This window comes from Sordaria macrospora, chromosome 1 (assembly GCF_033870435.1).
Source record: "Sordaria macrospora chromosome 1, complete sequence".
In the NCBI taxonomy this organism is placed as follows: Eukaryota; Fungi; Ascomycota; class Sordariomycetes; order Sordariales; family Sordariaceae; genus Sordaria; species Sordaria macrospora.
This window is the reverse complement of record NC_089371.1, coordinates 5776178-5789416: the sequence shown is the minus strand read 5'-3', so window position 1 is coordinate 5789416 and position 13239 is coordinate 5776178. Positions and strand designations below refer to the sequence as shown.

Genomic DNA, 13239 nt, shown 5'->3' with positions numbered 1-13239 from the left:
CTCCAGTTTCTATTTCCCCGTTCTCTTCAAGCCCTACACAACCAGGTCCAATCTCTGTCATGATCTATCCACTTTCTCGAAGTCACCACACCTGGTCCCTTTCTCCCCTGTCAGATACCGAGCTCGGTTGTCTTGCGGAAATGTTCCAGAGGAAGAGAGGAACGACACACTATCCAAACTCAGTGTCTCTCACCTTGTCCAATCGAAAATCACTTGTACCAGGAGGTACTCATATTTGACGTCCTTGAAAAGCCCAACATCACGAGCTATTCAGTCTTCGGTCAATCTGGAATGCTACGACCTCCACACAAACAAGACAACTGGTCGGCGAACACCTATGGCGTATTGTGCCGTTCACGGATTATTGCCATTTCGATCTATCCTGATATGTGAGCTATGAAATTTCATCTGGTCCTTCGCTGGAAATCCCGCTATCAATAAGACTACTTTTACGACATCACTGGCCCTCTTTGGTTTCTCGCCTCCTCTTGCAATTCATCCAGCAAATCCACCACCAGCGGCACAAAGGAGGGGACCATAATGTACCTAATTGAGACTCGTTCAGCCAGCCCTGTTTGCAATATTGCAGCAGCAGCAGCTCCCAAATGAGAGGCTCCGGGCTGGTACGGCAGCTGGTACGGCATCTACCAATATGGCGGTTGACAGAAGCGCGAAACCTCCTTCGCCCAACAAACCACCGATTCAGTCTGAGACTTGAATGTTAACCGTTTATCTGTAACCCGAATTTTGCCTATCCACTCCAGCTTCCCATCCTGCGTCATATCATCATTACCCAACAGAGCTGGCCAGCCTCGGATTTGGCAAGTAAAAGGCTGCCACGGAGATAATGAGGTAGGCAGATGCTAAAAGTGCTCCCTCGAGGTAGTTGCTCCTCCCATCCCTAACGAGAAAGTTCACGATGAAGGTGCTAACAAACATGCAAACAGTCTCGAAGAGGGTAAAGTAGAGGGACATGTCTCGATCCATGATCCATCCCAAGATAACAACCACGGGCGTCACAAACAGCGCAATTTGGATGCTGCTGCCCAGTGCCACGCCTAGTGCCAAGTCCATCTTGTTCTTGAGTGCCACGCTCACAGATGTGATATGTTCAGCTGCATTGCCTACAATGGGGATGAGTACCAGACCGATGAAGGCCTCAGAGATGCCTGTGGTTGCGTTTGCATCCCGGGCGACGATTGCATCGATGGAGTCCACCATGAACTCGGCAAAGAGGGCGACCAGGCCGGTTGAGGTCAGAAGAAGAATGATGGCGGCTTTCTGCGACATAACTTCCACCTCCGGTTCCTCCTGGGCCTCCTGGGCCTTTGGCTTTTCCTCGCTGTTTCTTGGCGAACCCGGTAGGCTGTCAACCACAATGGGGACCACTGCCGGTATTTCCGGCCAGGTGCCGCGCCGGGTCCCAGCCGGCATAGAGTGCACACGCCGTAGTGCCTGTGCACCGCTCTCCGGTTGCTCTGCTTCGTTGGGGTGCTCCAGTATGGAGGCAACAGCAGTTGAGATCGGCCGGAGCGATCTGAGTAAGAACGGCGCAGTGCGAGGAGTCGTGTCCTGCTGTGCCTCCAAGTCACTGGCCAGGCTAAAACCAACATGATGTTCGTTGGTCCCGGAATGCTGGTCTCGACCTTGCAACGGATCAACGTTTTCGGTTTCACCCTGCTGGCCCGGACCTCTTGCGTCATTGACAGCGAACGTGTCAGCAATAGGGTGGTTAGCAGGCGTCAGTTCCTGCGTCTGGTGTCGCGTGTCATCTGTGACAGCTGCCGTCCTTTTAGCGGCGCTGTGTCCCGTTGTGGTCACACCCCTGCTGTTCTCCTGTCTTCCAGCTGTACCACCATCTTCGTTCAACACTGCCTGGGGCGCTTGTCTTGAATTCTCATCACGAGTCCCAGGTGGAGACGAAGACGAGTTACGCCTAGAGTTGAAGTAATGAGCTGCAGGGCCAGGTACCGTTGCCCGTTCAATTACGTGCCTCGGCGTTGGTGCGTACAGATAGGAGTGCGATTGCAGCTGGAAGGTAAGGTAGAGGAAGTAAATAAGGAGCAAGATGATACTAGTTCCTCGGCTGAGGGGTAGGACCTTGCTATCCGCCTCCTTCACGTTTTTGAACGTGGCGTGGAATGCGGTTGGAAGCATCAAACTCAGCACACTCAGCGTGAGCAAACAAGCGCTCATCTGGGTTACGGTGCTGTTGTAAAGCTGCTCGCGGTAGCGCAGACCGCCCCAGATGAAGCACATCCCAATGATCAACAGGAGATTAACCAGCATTGATCCAACAAGGGAGGCCTGGACGATCCGGATTTCGTTTTTCACGAGCGCAATTCTGTTGTTCACGCACCATTTGTCAGTTTGAGTCTTGGACGATCGACACAGAAGACGCTGTGAAAAGAATTCTGTGGCGGATCCGGATTCACTTACACGAAAATGATTAGCTCAACAGCGTTTCCAAAGGTGACGTTCATCAAGGCAGCGACCGTGTCACCGCAACGACCGGCTATGCTTTCCGTCGCGTGGCTGAGGAGCCCGGCCACAGGAATAATCGCAATGGCGTTCATGGCGAAGACCACGCCAGCTGGCATGGACGCAAAGTCTGCAAAGACCAGAAAGTCAGCAACCTGGGAGTCTGACGCGAGCAGCACATGATGGTCATGAAGTGCTACAAGTGTAGCTCGTCTTGAAGGGTTAGGTGAGGTATCTCCCTAGAGCCTAGCCCTTGGAATCGCCACTGGCGTCTGGCATTGTAGCCTTAGACCCAACCTGAGCCGCTCAGTGTCATACAACGAGAGGAATCTGAAGGGGATTTAATGGACCTACGGACGGCAAACGCCACCGGTACAAAGACCAGGCCCACGTTCAATATGCTGCAAAAAAGAATGCCTTTAGCGCAGGAGTAGAAGCGCGTAAGTGCCGAGGGCTTCTTTGGTTGAATCTCTTGACCAGCAGCGAACACCGGTGGCTCTCCATCCACCTGACCAGCTACCACTGAGCCATGGCGGTCAATATCGGCTGCCGTGAGTGTGCCACGGCGGCTTTCACTTGCTCTCAGGTTTGGGCGCACCAGAGGCGCTGGGCCATGAGCTTTTGCCCTTGCCCAGGTCCGGATTCTGTCTGCAGACCGCAACGATGTTAGCGAAAGCCGCTTAAATTTGGGCATGCTGGCGAAAGGCGGATTTTGAGGGGCTCGAGGAACTCACGCATGACTGAATGGCTGTAGCACTCAACCGTCGATCAGAGTATCGCTCACTTTGCTCCGAAAGAGAAAGAAGAGAAGTGGATGAACTAGTGTTAAAGTCAGAAAACGAAGCCTGGCTCCCGACTGAGTTGATTTTAAGCAGTTGGAGTTGAAGAGATGAAGTTTTCTCTTTTTTTTATAAAAAATGTTTGCGTAAGAGAGACGTTTATCGCATGTTTCTCTGTGATGGCGGCATTACACGGCATTAGACTGCATCAAACTTGAAGCAGAACACGGCGTCAAATGAAGTGTCACGCTCATGCAAGATCGGCTGCATCTAGGGGACAGGAGTTGTATCGGTTAGCAAGTCGGTGCCTCCAGGACTCTTCTACAAGTCCTCTGCTCTGATACTAAATTCCGTCCGTGACAGAAAGCGATAGAAAAGGGGACAGAAGTCAAGGATCAGTTACTGGCAGATCATGCTGTGAACTTGAGTACAGAGAGGCAAACAACAAGAAATGAGCATGTCGTGTACACAATACGTTTTTCAGGAGTGTTATCAGGAACACGGACTCTGCGATCGTCGTCCATCCCGTCTACGATACGCTTCATCGATGGCACAGACAGCTGAGGTTGAGCCAAACCAATCAGCCATTCCCCTTGCGAGTCACTCATTCCCTGTTTCGAAACAAATGCTTAGATCCGGTGCCTGACTCAAGTCAGGCTTATCAGTTTCATCTGATCTACCGCCAGGACTATCCTGGCAAGATCTATGTCCTCTAGGTATCCAAGCTGAGATCTAAGATCTACCCTAGGTATAGAACAGGGATGAGCTACTTCCAGCCTGCAGCACTCCTGTACACTTACTCGGTCGACCTATCAAACTCATCAATAACACTAACCGGCTTCACGAACCTGCCCAGCGGTTCGTACTTCAGGTGGTCAAAGCCGAACGCCTTGGGACCACCAAGATCGATGCCTCTCTGTGACCCGGTCCACTTGTCTGAAGCGGCGATTCCGAGAACGATCACCAGCAAGCCATAGCGATACTCTGGGGTGCCCACGGCTTCACCGCTTTGAGCGTCGATGACTGAGATCAGATCCGGCACGATCGCCAGCACGTCCTCTTGCTTCTCCAACTCCTTGTTCTCGCCGTCGTTGTTGCCCTCGTCATCAGACCCATCATTTTCCGAGGCGGATATACGGATAGCGGCGATGTTCTCGTTCTTGAACGGGATCTTGATCCTTTTGCCAGTGAAGTCCTCCCCAATGGCACTTGGTGTTCGCTTCCCACCACTCGTAGAAGTAGCATCATCCGACACATCCGTTCCCTCAATGATACACTCCCCATAAACATGACCCATCCTCAACGTCCTCCTAACCCCCACAATCTTTCCCTTGAACAACACCTTCGCCCCCTTTTGCGGCCCCTCCTCTCTCCCACGTGCACCACCAGAAGAGCACTCCTCCACAATCATCTCCGCCACCTCATCCAACCGATTCATCGCCCTCGCCCTCGCCACGGCCTTTCCCAGCCTCCACGCCTGCGACACCGTATTCTCCACCACCCACCTCTTCATCTCCGCGCCCGTAACGGGCGGATCGGCAGCACCAACCTGGCTACCCATGGAGCTCAGCGCTGCACGAATGATCCTTTCCACAGCCGCATCCGACGCCGCCTTGGGCATCACAAGCACGTTCCCGTTCCCGTCTGCAACGGCGATGGGACTCCAGATAGGCGAGCGCTCGTTAAATACAACCGGCGTAGTCTGCCATTTGGTCGGATATGCACGTCCCATCCAGTCGCCGTCTACGCAGGGGATGTTCATGTTGGTGCTCGCGCCGAGCGTCATGCCTTGGAGGCCGTTGCCGCCGCCGATTTCGAGTGCTATCATGTGGGTTGCTTTGTTACCCTGGCCTGCAGGTAAAGCTTTGTAGAGTTCCGTCTGCGCTTGCATCATCTCGTCTCCCTGGAGCTTCTCAATGCTGACCGTAGGCGACCCGGCGCCGCATCCGCACCCGACGGCCGCGGTGTCGGGTACGTCTTGGGGCGAGACGACCGTCACGGAGGCGCCGAAGCGGAGAAGTTGGCGGAGCAAGATCATGGAGGCGTAGGGAGAGCCACCGCCGCCGGTACCGAGGATGTAGCAACCTGTGGAGATGAAGGTGAGGTCTGTTTCGGAGATGTGCCAGATGCGGTTGCGGACCGTCGGGGTGTAAGTGAGGATGTCGACTTCTCCTTGTTGTGTTGTCGGCCTGGTGTCGGTGACTGTTTGGGGCTCGCGCGAGGAGTCCTTGTCCACGGCGTCTTCGGTGGCTTCCTCCTTGTCGTCGTCGTCGCTTGATAAATCTGATCGCGTGAAATCGAAGTCGCCGGCTGCGCGAACGATGAAACGAGTTTTGTTCTCGACGTACTGGCATGGCAAGTGCCATTTGGTTAGCAAGTCGTTCGTCACTTCCAATCCACATAAGGGCCCGCATCAGGTACATGATCTAGGCCTGCCTGGTGCACGCGGGGTAAATGCCAGACCAGACTTACCTGCAAAGGCAACATCTCAATCTCCACAACCTCAACAGAATCCGGTGAAGCACCAGCTGCAACGGTTCTCTCGATAGCTTCATTCTTGATCTCCTCCAAGAACTGTTTCTCTGTCTTCGTCTCGGTCGACTTGATGGTGTCCACAACAGCACTAACGCGAGCAATGGCGGCTCCGATCGCGTTGGCAACCTCGGACCATCGGGGCTTGAGGACCTTGCTTGCGCCCTGCAGCTGATCAGGGGCAATAACTGCACCGCCGCCCACGAGAATAACTGGCAAGTCCTCCGGTGAGGTCTTCATGTTATCAATGATTTTTTCGATCTTGCTCTTGACAATGGCTTTGAACTGCCGGGTTTCTTCCTCGGTCAGGATGTCTTTGACGAGACTGGCGTCGCCGATGCTGGTGATGTCAGGGTTGGCGAGCACGGTGCAGTCTGTTGTAGTAAGCGTGCTTCCGCCGAAGAGAAGGGCTTCCTTGTTAATCTTGTAGCCGACACTGTCTGGGCCGACAGTGATGCCGTTTGAGTTCTTGCGGACAATGGAACCGCCGCCGAGACCGATGCTTCTAATGTCGGGACATGAGAAGTTCTATACTCACAGTCAGTAGAGTTCGGACGGAATCAGTCAGCCACCGATATACACTAGAGTCATAAACCCTCTTTTCATTGAGACCATCGTGGGCAAAATAACATACCATTCTCACTCCAGCCAACTCGCTATAAGCAGCCTGCTGTCTCGGAAACCCATTAGGCAACAAGAGTCCAACATCAGTGGTGGTCCCACCAATATCCACCACCATCATCGCCTCCCCTTCCTTCTTTTCGTTGTCTTCCTGCTGCTGCACCAAGAACGCCGCTCCCCGCATACTATTCGTCGGTCCGCTCGAAAAAGTCTTAATCGGCAACTTGGTCGCAGCTTCCCCCGACAAAATCGTCCCATCATTCTGCGTGATAAACACCGGGCAACCCTTCAATCCCATCCTCCTCACCGCGCCCCTAAACTCCCTAATCGTCTGTCTCGCAAACCGCAGTATACTCGCATTCAAGACCGCAGCATTTTCCCGCTCCAAAAACCCCAAGTTTGCCACATCCTTCGAGCACACCACGTCCACTCCCTCCTTTCCCAGTTCGGATCTCACAATCGCCGCCGCCCTCTCCTCTTGTTTGTGGACGGTATCAATGGGACTAAACACCCCGTTAACCACCACCGCTCTGATTCCTTTCTTCTTGATTTCCCGGCAGTGATGACGGATTTCGTCCTCATCAATATCGCTTATCAACGACCCGTCCACTTCCAACCCTCCCTTCACGCGCGCGTTGTAGCCTAGAATCAGGGAGCGCATATCATCGGGCCAGTCGACGCAGGGCGGGACGTGCTTGGAGAAGGGACCGGAAAGACGGAGGACGGCGACGTGAGAGAGGCGCGTGGGGTCCCGCTCGATGACGGCGTTGACGAAGTGCGTGGTGCCGATGGTGACGCTGGCGATGGAGTCCTGGGGACGGATTCCCTCGGAAAGTTGGGTGAACATGGAGGTTATGGCGGTTATGATGCCGTCGCTGGGGTTCGGGGTGGTGGCGGTCTTGATGTGGGCTAGGATGCCCTTTGAAGGTGAGGAAGAAGCGAGGGAGGGGTCGAGGATGACGCCGTCGGTGTTGGTGCCGCCGACGTCGACGCCGATGCGGAGGCGGCGGGCTGGGGGTTGGGATGTCATGTTGCGAGTGGTAATGAGTAGAGGTAATGTAGCTATCTGTTGTATGAATTCGGGCAGGCCGAAGTGAGATGATGCGCTCGGTGTGGTTGTGAGAATTGGAGTTGGAATTAGAGTCGGAAGTTGGGGTCAGCGGGAGTGGCTCATGAAGTCAAGGGAGCTTCCGTTTGTCCTCGTTAAAGCAGCTCGTTTCGTTGTTGTTTGAACAGTCAATGAATCGAAGGAGTAGGGGAAAAGATCATGAATCCATCAAGAAGACAGACATGGATGGTTATGACGCATGTCGGCCGGCCGGAGGTGCCTTCAAGGTGGGGGGGAATGGAGACAATCGTGAACGTCTTCAGCGGCTCGATCCACTTAAACAGCGCCGACAGGGGTGCTCTATCCCTAAAAGAGGAGTTGGAGGTGGAGATGCGCGATTATCTGATCATCAGATAAGGATGGCCAGTTACGGCCAGTTACGGCCAGCAGCAGTTTCCCGTTCTCGACCTTATCCCCTGTTTGTCGTCTTTCCAACTTTCTTTTTCGCGGATCTTGGATCATCTCCCATAAAAACGGGTACTTTTTGCGACACAAGTCACCGACACCAGGGATGTCGAGGGAACGTTATTTTCGAGGGCGCACGCCAATATAGGCGGCCCCATACAGTCATTTACCGAAGCTCGATTCCCACCTTCTCTCACGCTTCCCATTGACTTCCAGCGTGGATCTGGTTTCTAGAACACTTGTTTTTGGCCTCCATTCTAACCTCGAAGCACCCGTCGATTCTGGGTCCGCCCAGTGATCGAGTCCCTCATATTTCGGTCTGCCGTCAGCCTTCTCCCGGCTATTGTGTAACACCATCAAGCAGATGCCCCAACAAAACATCCGGTTCTCACCAGAGGTCATTGGCCGCCTTGTTTGCTAAGCGGATGATATTTGATGGAATGTGCGCAGGTTGGTTGTCGATTCTGTTACTGATTTCAAAGCAGAATACTCCCATCCGTACCATGGTAGGTCGCCGCTCACGACTTCGAGGCTGTCGGCATCGATTCGTGTAACCGAAATGAAGCTACCCCTCAGTCCACGATATTTTATGGTCGAAACTCTTCGGTGTTGTTGTGCTCTTCTTTTCGGGCCATTTTGCTCGTTTTCATCCGATACGTCTCGAATCCTTTAACGCAATAACTGAAAATACCAGTCCTCGACAGCAAAGCGGAATCAACCACGCCATGGCCAACATCCCCCTAAAAATCACCCAAGACCCCTTCATCCCGCTCAACTCTCTTATCCTCCTCACCGGAATCAACGGCCTAATTGGTAGCCACATAGCCAACCAGCTGCTCTCCGCCGGCTACCGCGTCCGCGGCACCGTCCGCTCCAAATCCCGATGCACCTGGGTCAAGCCCTTCTTCGCCTCGCGCCACGGCGCCAACCGTCTCGAGCTCATTGAAGTCCCCAACTTTACCATCCCGCGAATCTGGAAAGCCCACGTTGCCTGCGTCTCCACCGTAATCAGCGGAGTCGGAACCGCCTCATTTGCCGACAGAGACGTTTCAAAGCCGTCAATGAAGATCTCAAAATTCTGTACGGCTTACTCCACGCCTCCAGGACGGCGGCGGGCTCAAACACCGTCAAGGCATTCATCTACACCAGCTCTTCGTGGGCGGCGTACAAGCCCAAGGCCGTGGTCGCCGCTAGGATGATGACGGAGGAGTCGTGGAATCATGAAGCGGTGGTATTAGCTGAAGATTCGATCATTCCTGATGCCGAGAAGGGACTTGCTCCGTTCATGGCTATCAGGGTCAAAGTCGAGGAGGCGATGTGGGACTGGGTTGCGAGGGAAAACCCCGAATTTACGTTCAACGCAATACCTTGGTCATTTATTTTCCACCGTCATTGGGCCCATCCTTAATCCTATGAATCAGTCGGCCAGCACGGCTAGGTTGGTCAGGGATTTGTACGATGGAAAGCAGAAGGAGGTGTTAGATTTCATTCCCATTCTCGGACCGGCGTGGGCCATTGATGCTCGAGATGCGGGTCGGCTGTATCTGGGCGTGTTGGTATCGGGCCTGACTGGATCACGGGTCTTTGGGTCTGCGGGGCGGTTCAATTGGAAGCTGCCTCTGGACATCTTCAAGGACTTGTATCCTAAGAGGAAGGACTGGATGGAATTGCCGGGATCATATCAATATGAGGAATCGGAGATCCAGGCGGACATCCCCCTCTTGTTGTTGGGTGCTGTCGGACAGGAAGGGTGGACGAGTTTGAAGGACAGCCTCCAAGATGCGGTGGAGAGGTTTGGTTCGACTGGAAAGTCCTAAACGGGGACTTCAGAGGATGATGGGGTCGGGGAAGTCCATGGTGTATAAGATTGGATCCTGATGTCATCGGATGCCTCGGTCCCGAACATCTCGTCCAATCCAGCTCGTTCTTTTGACTTGTCTCCTGTTCTCGAGGCCGGTTTCTTTCCTATTTCCAGCCAGATGTTCACGGTACCTGCAGTAGCGTGCAAGGTTAATCCAAACAAGCCCCAGACCCACTATTGAATCGTTGACGTCGCCTCGTTGGGCCGTCCACGTCGATTCCAGGTTTGTGGTTCATCTTACTGGGATCCACAAACTATTGGCTTCTAGCTCGAAGGATGCGGTCTAGGCCCAGATAGTCCCTAAAGCTCAGCCAGCCACCATCGAATTTCCTCTCTGTCAATGGGAGGAAGAAGCCTGCTTAACATGTGGATTGTTGACCGATATTTCGAGTGTTTGCTTTTCTAGTGCTTGGTGTGAAGTGCCGCTAAGGTGCCATATAAGACGAAGCGATGGGAACGTAATCTCAGAGAAAGAGAGCTTTCCCATTTCGCATTCCTCCGCGTCCATTCTTTAATCGAATTCTGTCACGATCATCAATCATGCGTGCCTCATTTGCACTTTTGCCTGCCCTTGCGGCCATGACTATGGCTAGTCGATGCCGCCCACGTACAACGACAACGTCGTCTTTGGAAACATCGACATTGACGTCGGCGGTCGTTAGCAGCCCAACGAGCTCTGCGGACCCTACCTCCAGCGCTGTCAGCATCATCGAGAGCACGACAACCACCGCGTCAGATGAGCCTACGACAACTGAGTCATCGACCGTAGAGCCATCGACCGTAGAGCCATCGACCACAGAGCCTGTCACAAGCGAGCCGGCCACGACGAGCGAACCGCCTACCACCACCCAGCCTCTTACTACCACTGAGGCGCCTACCACGACTGAGGAGCCTACCACCACATCCGTCGAGAGCACGACCTCGAGCGCTCCCATCCCTGCTCCCACAGTCACGGGCTTCTGCCTGAAAGTCGTCACTCCTGATGTGCCCAACAGGGACTACCACATTCGTCAGGTCTCCCCCAGCTCCAACATGCTTACCGAGTCCCCGGAGGGCCCCAACTATGGCTTCTTCGACCTTGACATCTCCACTGGCAAGCTGACCGTCAGCGGCGGTCCATACATCAGTCTATATGCCGGCTATGAGGTCTACGCGCCCCCACCATTCAACAACCAAAACCTTCGCCCTCTCCGGTTCACGAACATGCCGGTGGATTATCCAGTGGTCTGCTCAAATCCTGATGGGGTCTACACGTCTGGGTCGGTGTTGAAGTGCGAGGTGTCGGCCCCTTGGGCTGACGGTGTGATGAGGAAGTATTCCTTGTTCAACAGCGGGGTTAGCTCGCCAGTCGGTGCGTGGAGCATCATGCGCGAGGATTATGTGAGGCCTGGGTCTTATAACTTTGATGTGGCCATGTTCTATGGTGGGAATGAGTGCCTTTACCAGAAATGATGGGCTGGGAGAAACCATCACATTTGGATACCGTCTTGTAATAGTAATATTAGAGGTTGTCATTCGAGATTCTAGCAGCCTTTTTCTTGCTGTGCAGAAGTGCTTGAGTACTACGCTGCTGGAGATGTTGACATGTAGCCGCGATCTTGTAGAGTCTTCTGCAACTTCCGAATGAGCTCGGGGGACGTCTTGCAGCAGCCTCCTACGATGATGGACTTCCATTTTCCTCTTTGACGTGCGGCTCCGACAACGTTGGTGAGGATCACTTCCCAGGGGGCCTGTTTGAAGCAATGGGTGTCAGTGCATGAATCAAAGGACTTGTCTGCACGCGAAGAGGCAAGGAGTGGTGGATCACAAGGTACCTCTGGCTGTTTCTGTCCTGGAGGCAATTCCCAAGTCTTGTTGATCGTGTTGTAGACCTCTCCGTTTGTCCCGTCTGGATAAAGGACCAAGCTTGGCCAGTCCATCGGTTCCCCGTTGTCGATGCAGGACTGTAGGGCAGCTTCGTATCGCCTGACCAAGGAGTCGAGCTTTTCCACCTTTGTGCAGTTGATGCCAATTCCCCAGGGAGTCTCCAAGCCTTCCCTGCGCGTAAGAGCGGCTCTGACGACCTCCTCTACCGTGCTGCCGTCTGGGAGCTTTTCGTCATCGTTTGGATAGAGTGAGGAAATCCACACGGGGCGTCCGCGGAGGGATGTTGGGATCTTGTCAGTGGAGAGCAGGTTTCTGATGGCAACAATCTCGTCGAGTCTGGGAACCGTCTCAAAGGCAATGTAGTTGACTTGGTTGGTGTTAACGTCCTTGAACAGATCCAGACGCTTCTTGTGCCATTCCTCCAAGGCCCGCGCATCTTGGTGTCCAGGATCGTACTTCCCACTGTATTCGGTCGATGGAATCATGGTGGCGCCATAAGGACCGAGAGCCAAGGCAACCTTTCCCTCCTTCCCCGCTGCATTTGCAGCAAGAACGACTGCACGGTTCAGGAAATGAGGGATTCCTTCCTTCCCAATGCCGTCGGGGGCTCCACTTTTCGGCGCCTTGGTTGCAGCAAACCCATTGATTGATGTTTGGTAAGTGGCGGTGGAAATGATGTTTGCTCCTGCCTTTTGGAATGCCTCGTGACAGTCCAACAGCTTGTCTTCCTCGCCGGAAACTAGGAGATGTGATGACCAGAGCGGAGTTTCGAACGAGAAGGTGATGCCATGTAAATCTTCCAGAGTGGTCCCCAGCCCTCCATCAAGGATCTGGACTGGAATCGGCGTCACCATTTTCCGCCGTCAGTTGACGTGACTGGATGCGCTTTTGTTCGTTTGTGGTTTTGTGCTGGTTGTGATGTTGAGAGGAGGCGGGAAGGAGTGAGTGAGTTGCGATTTCCTCAGTTGAATTCCCAAGTGAGCCAAGTGCATCTCGGAGAATGCAAGAGCGACCAAGAATCACGTCCAGGCCGCCCCGCTATAGAAATTGTTAAGGATTGGCCCAAGCACGGCGCTGCGCTTTGTAATCACTGCTTTGCAGCGGAAACCTGAAGCTGAGAAAATGAAGTTCTGCGGTCTTGTCCAAATTCCACGTCGAGACTTGTCGACATCAACCGAGCAAACGAAGACCTCAAAGCGCCGCATTGAGATTCTGGACAGACCCAAGCCAAATGCCAGACGCAAGATCGAAAAGTTGTGGTTTGTCCTTTGACAATTCATACCGTTTGTCGTTTGCGGCTACCCTCATGACGAACCTTGCGTCTTCACAGATGTCTGGCGCATGAACATCGAGGTACCTTTTCACTCATGTTCGACGGACAATTTTTTTTTTTTTTTTTCACGAGTTGTGCCCTTCGTTCTTGTTCATGAGATGACAATTGACAACCAACCTTCGAACATGCTTGCAGCAGGCACCATGAAGCACAACCATATGTGCCTCTCATGATGAGGCTGAGAACCTCGGCATTGAAGCGAGCCAGATGCTCCTCTCCTCTGTCTATAAGAGTGAGGGATACTATAAAGGTA

The 13239-nt window shown here is 53.5% G+C and overlaps 5 protein-coding genes across 5 annotated transcripts; 2 read left to right on the top strand and 3 right to left on the bottom strand.

The window, feature by feature from the left end:
- Positions 1-789: 789 nt before the first annotated feature.
- Positions 790-2600, bottom strand: SMAC4_13101 (uncharacterized protein; the record flags this gene model as incomplete). The annotated part of the gene is made up of 2 exons (XM_066091262.1): positions 790-2344; positions 2440-2600. The coding sequence occupies 2 exons, from the start codon at positions 2598-2600 to the stop codon at positions 790-792; spliced, it is 1716 nt and encodes a 571-aa protein (XP_065945767.1).
- A 1288-nt stretch (positions 2601-3888) lies between these two features.
- SMAC4_01476 (uncharacterized protein) lies at positions 3889-7463 on the bottom strand. The gene is made up of 3 exons (XM_066089599.1): positions 6427-7463; positions 5733-6320; positions 3889-5607 (listed from the first exon to the last, which is right to left on the bottom strand). The coding sequence occupies exons 1-3, from the start codon at positions 7441-7443 to the stop codon at positions 4057-4059; spliced, it is 3156 nt and encodes a 1051-aa protein (XP_065945766.1). The 5' UTR covers positions 7444-7463; the 3' UTR covers positions 3889-4056.
- A 1188-nt stretch (positions 7464-8651) lies between these two features.
- SMAC4_01477 (uncharacterized protein) lies at positions 8652-9856 on the top strand (the record flags this gene model as incomplete). Its single annotated transcript, XM_003352595.2, has 2 exons — positions 8652-8930; positions 8969-9856. The coding sequence occupies 2 exons, from the start codon at positions 8652-8654 to the stop codon at positions 9332-9334; spliced, it is 645 nt and encodes a 214-aa protein (XP_003352643.2). The 3' UTR covers positions 9335-9856.
- Positions 9857-10261: 405 nt separating this feature from the next.
- Positions 10262-11315, top strand: SMAC4_01478 (uncharacterized protein). Its single transcript, XM_003352596.2, has one exon. The coding sequence runs from the start codon at positions 10328-10330 to the stop codon at positions 11237-11239; it is 912 nt and encodes a 303-aa protein (XP_003352644.1). The 5' UTR covers positions 10262-10327; the 3' UTR covers positions 11240-11315.
- A 34-nt stretch (positions 11316-11349) lies between these two features.
- Positions 11350-12657, bottom strand: SMAC4_01479 (uncharacterized protein; the record flags this gene model as incomplete). The annotated part of the gene is made up of 2 exons (XM_003352597.2): positions 11602-12657; positions 11350-11517 (listed from the first exon to the last, which is right to left on the bottom strand). Exons 1-2 carry the CDS (start codon positions 12505-12507, stop codon positions 11350-11352), a joined length of 1074 nt encoding a protein of 357 aa, XP_003352645.1. The 5' UTR covers positions 12508-12657.
- Between the last annotated feature and the right edge of the window lie 582 nt (positions 12658-13239).

What these genes read in the sequence shown, in the direction of transcription:
- SMAC4_01478 (XM_003352596.2), top strand. Translation starts at nt 10,328, where the DNA reads ATGCGTGCCTCATTTGCACTTTTGCCTGCCCTTGCGGCCATGACTATG.
- SMAC4_01476 (XM_066089599.1), bottom strand. Translation starts at nt 7,443, where the DNA reads ATGACATCCCAACCCCCAGCCCGCCGCCTCCGCATCGGCGTCGACGTC. An exon ending in AGTTGGCTGGAGTGAGAATG is followed by an intron (nt 6,321 to 6,426) that starts GTATGTTATTTT and finishes CTGTGAGTATAG; the next exon opens with AACTTCTCATGTCCCGACAT. An exon ending in TTGAGATGTTGCCTTTGCAG is followed by an intron (nt 5,608 to 5,732) that starts GTAAGTCTGGTC and finishes TTGCCATGCCAG; the next exon opens with TACGTCGAGAACAAAACTCG.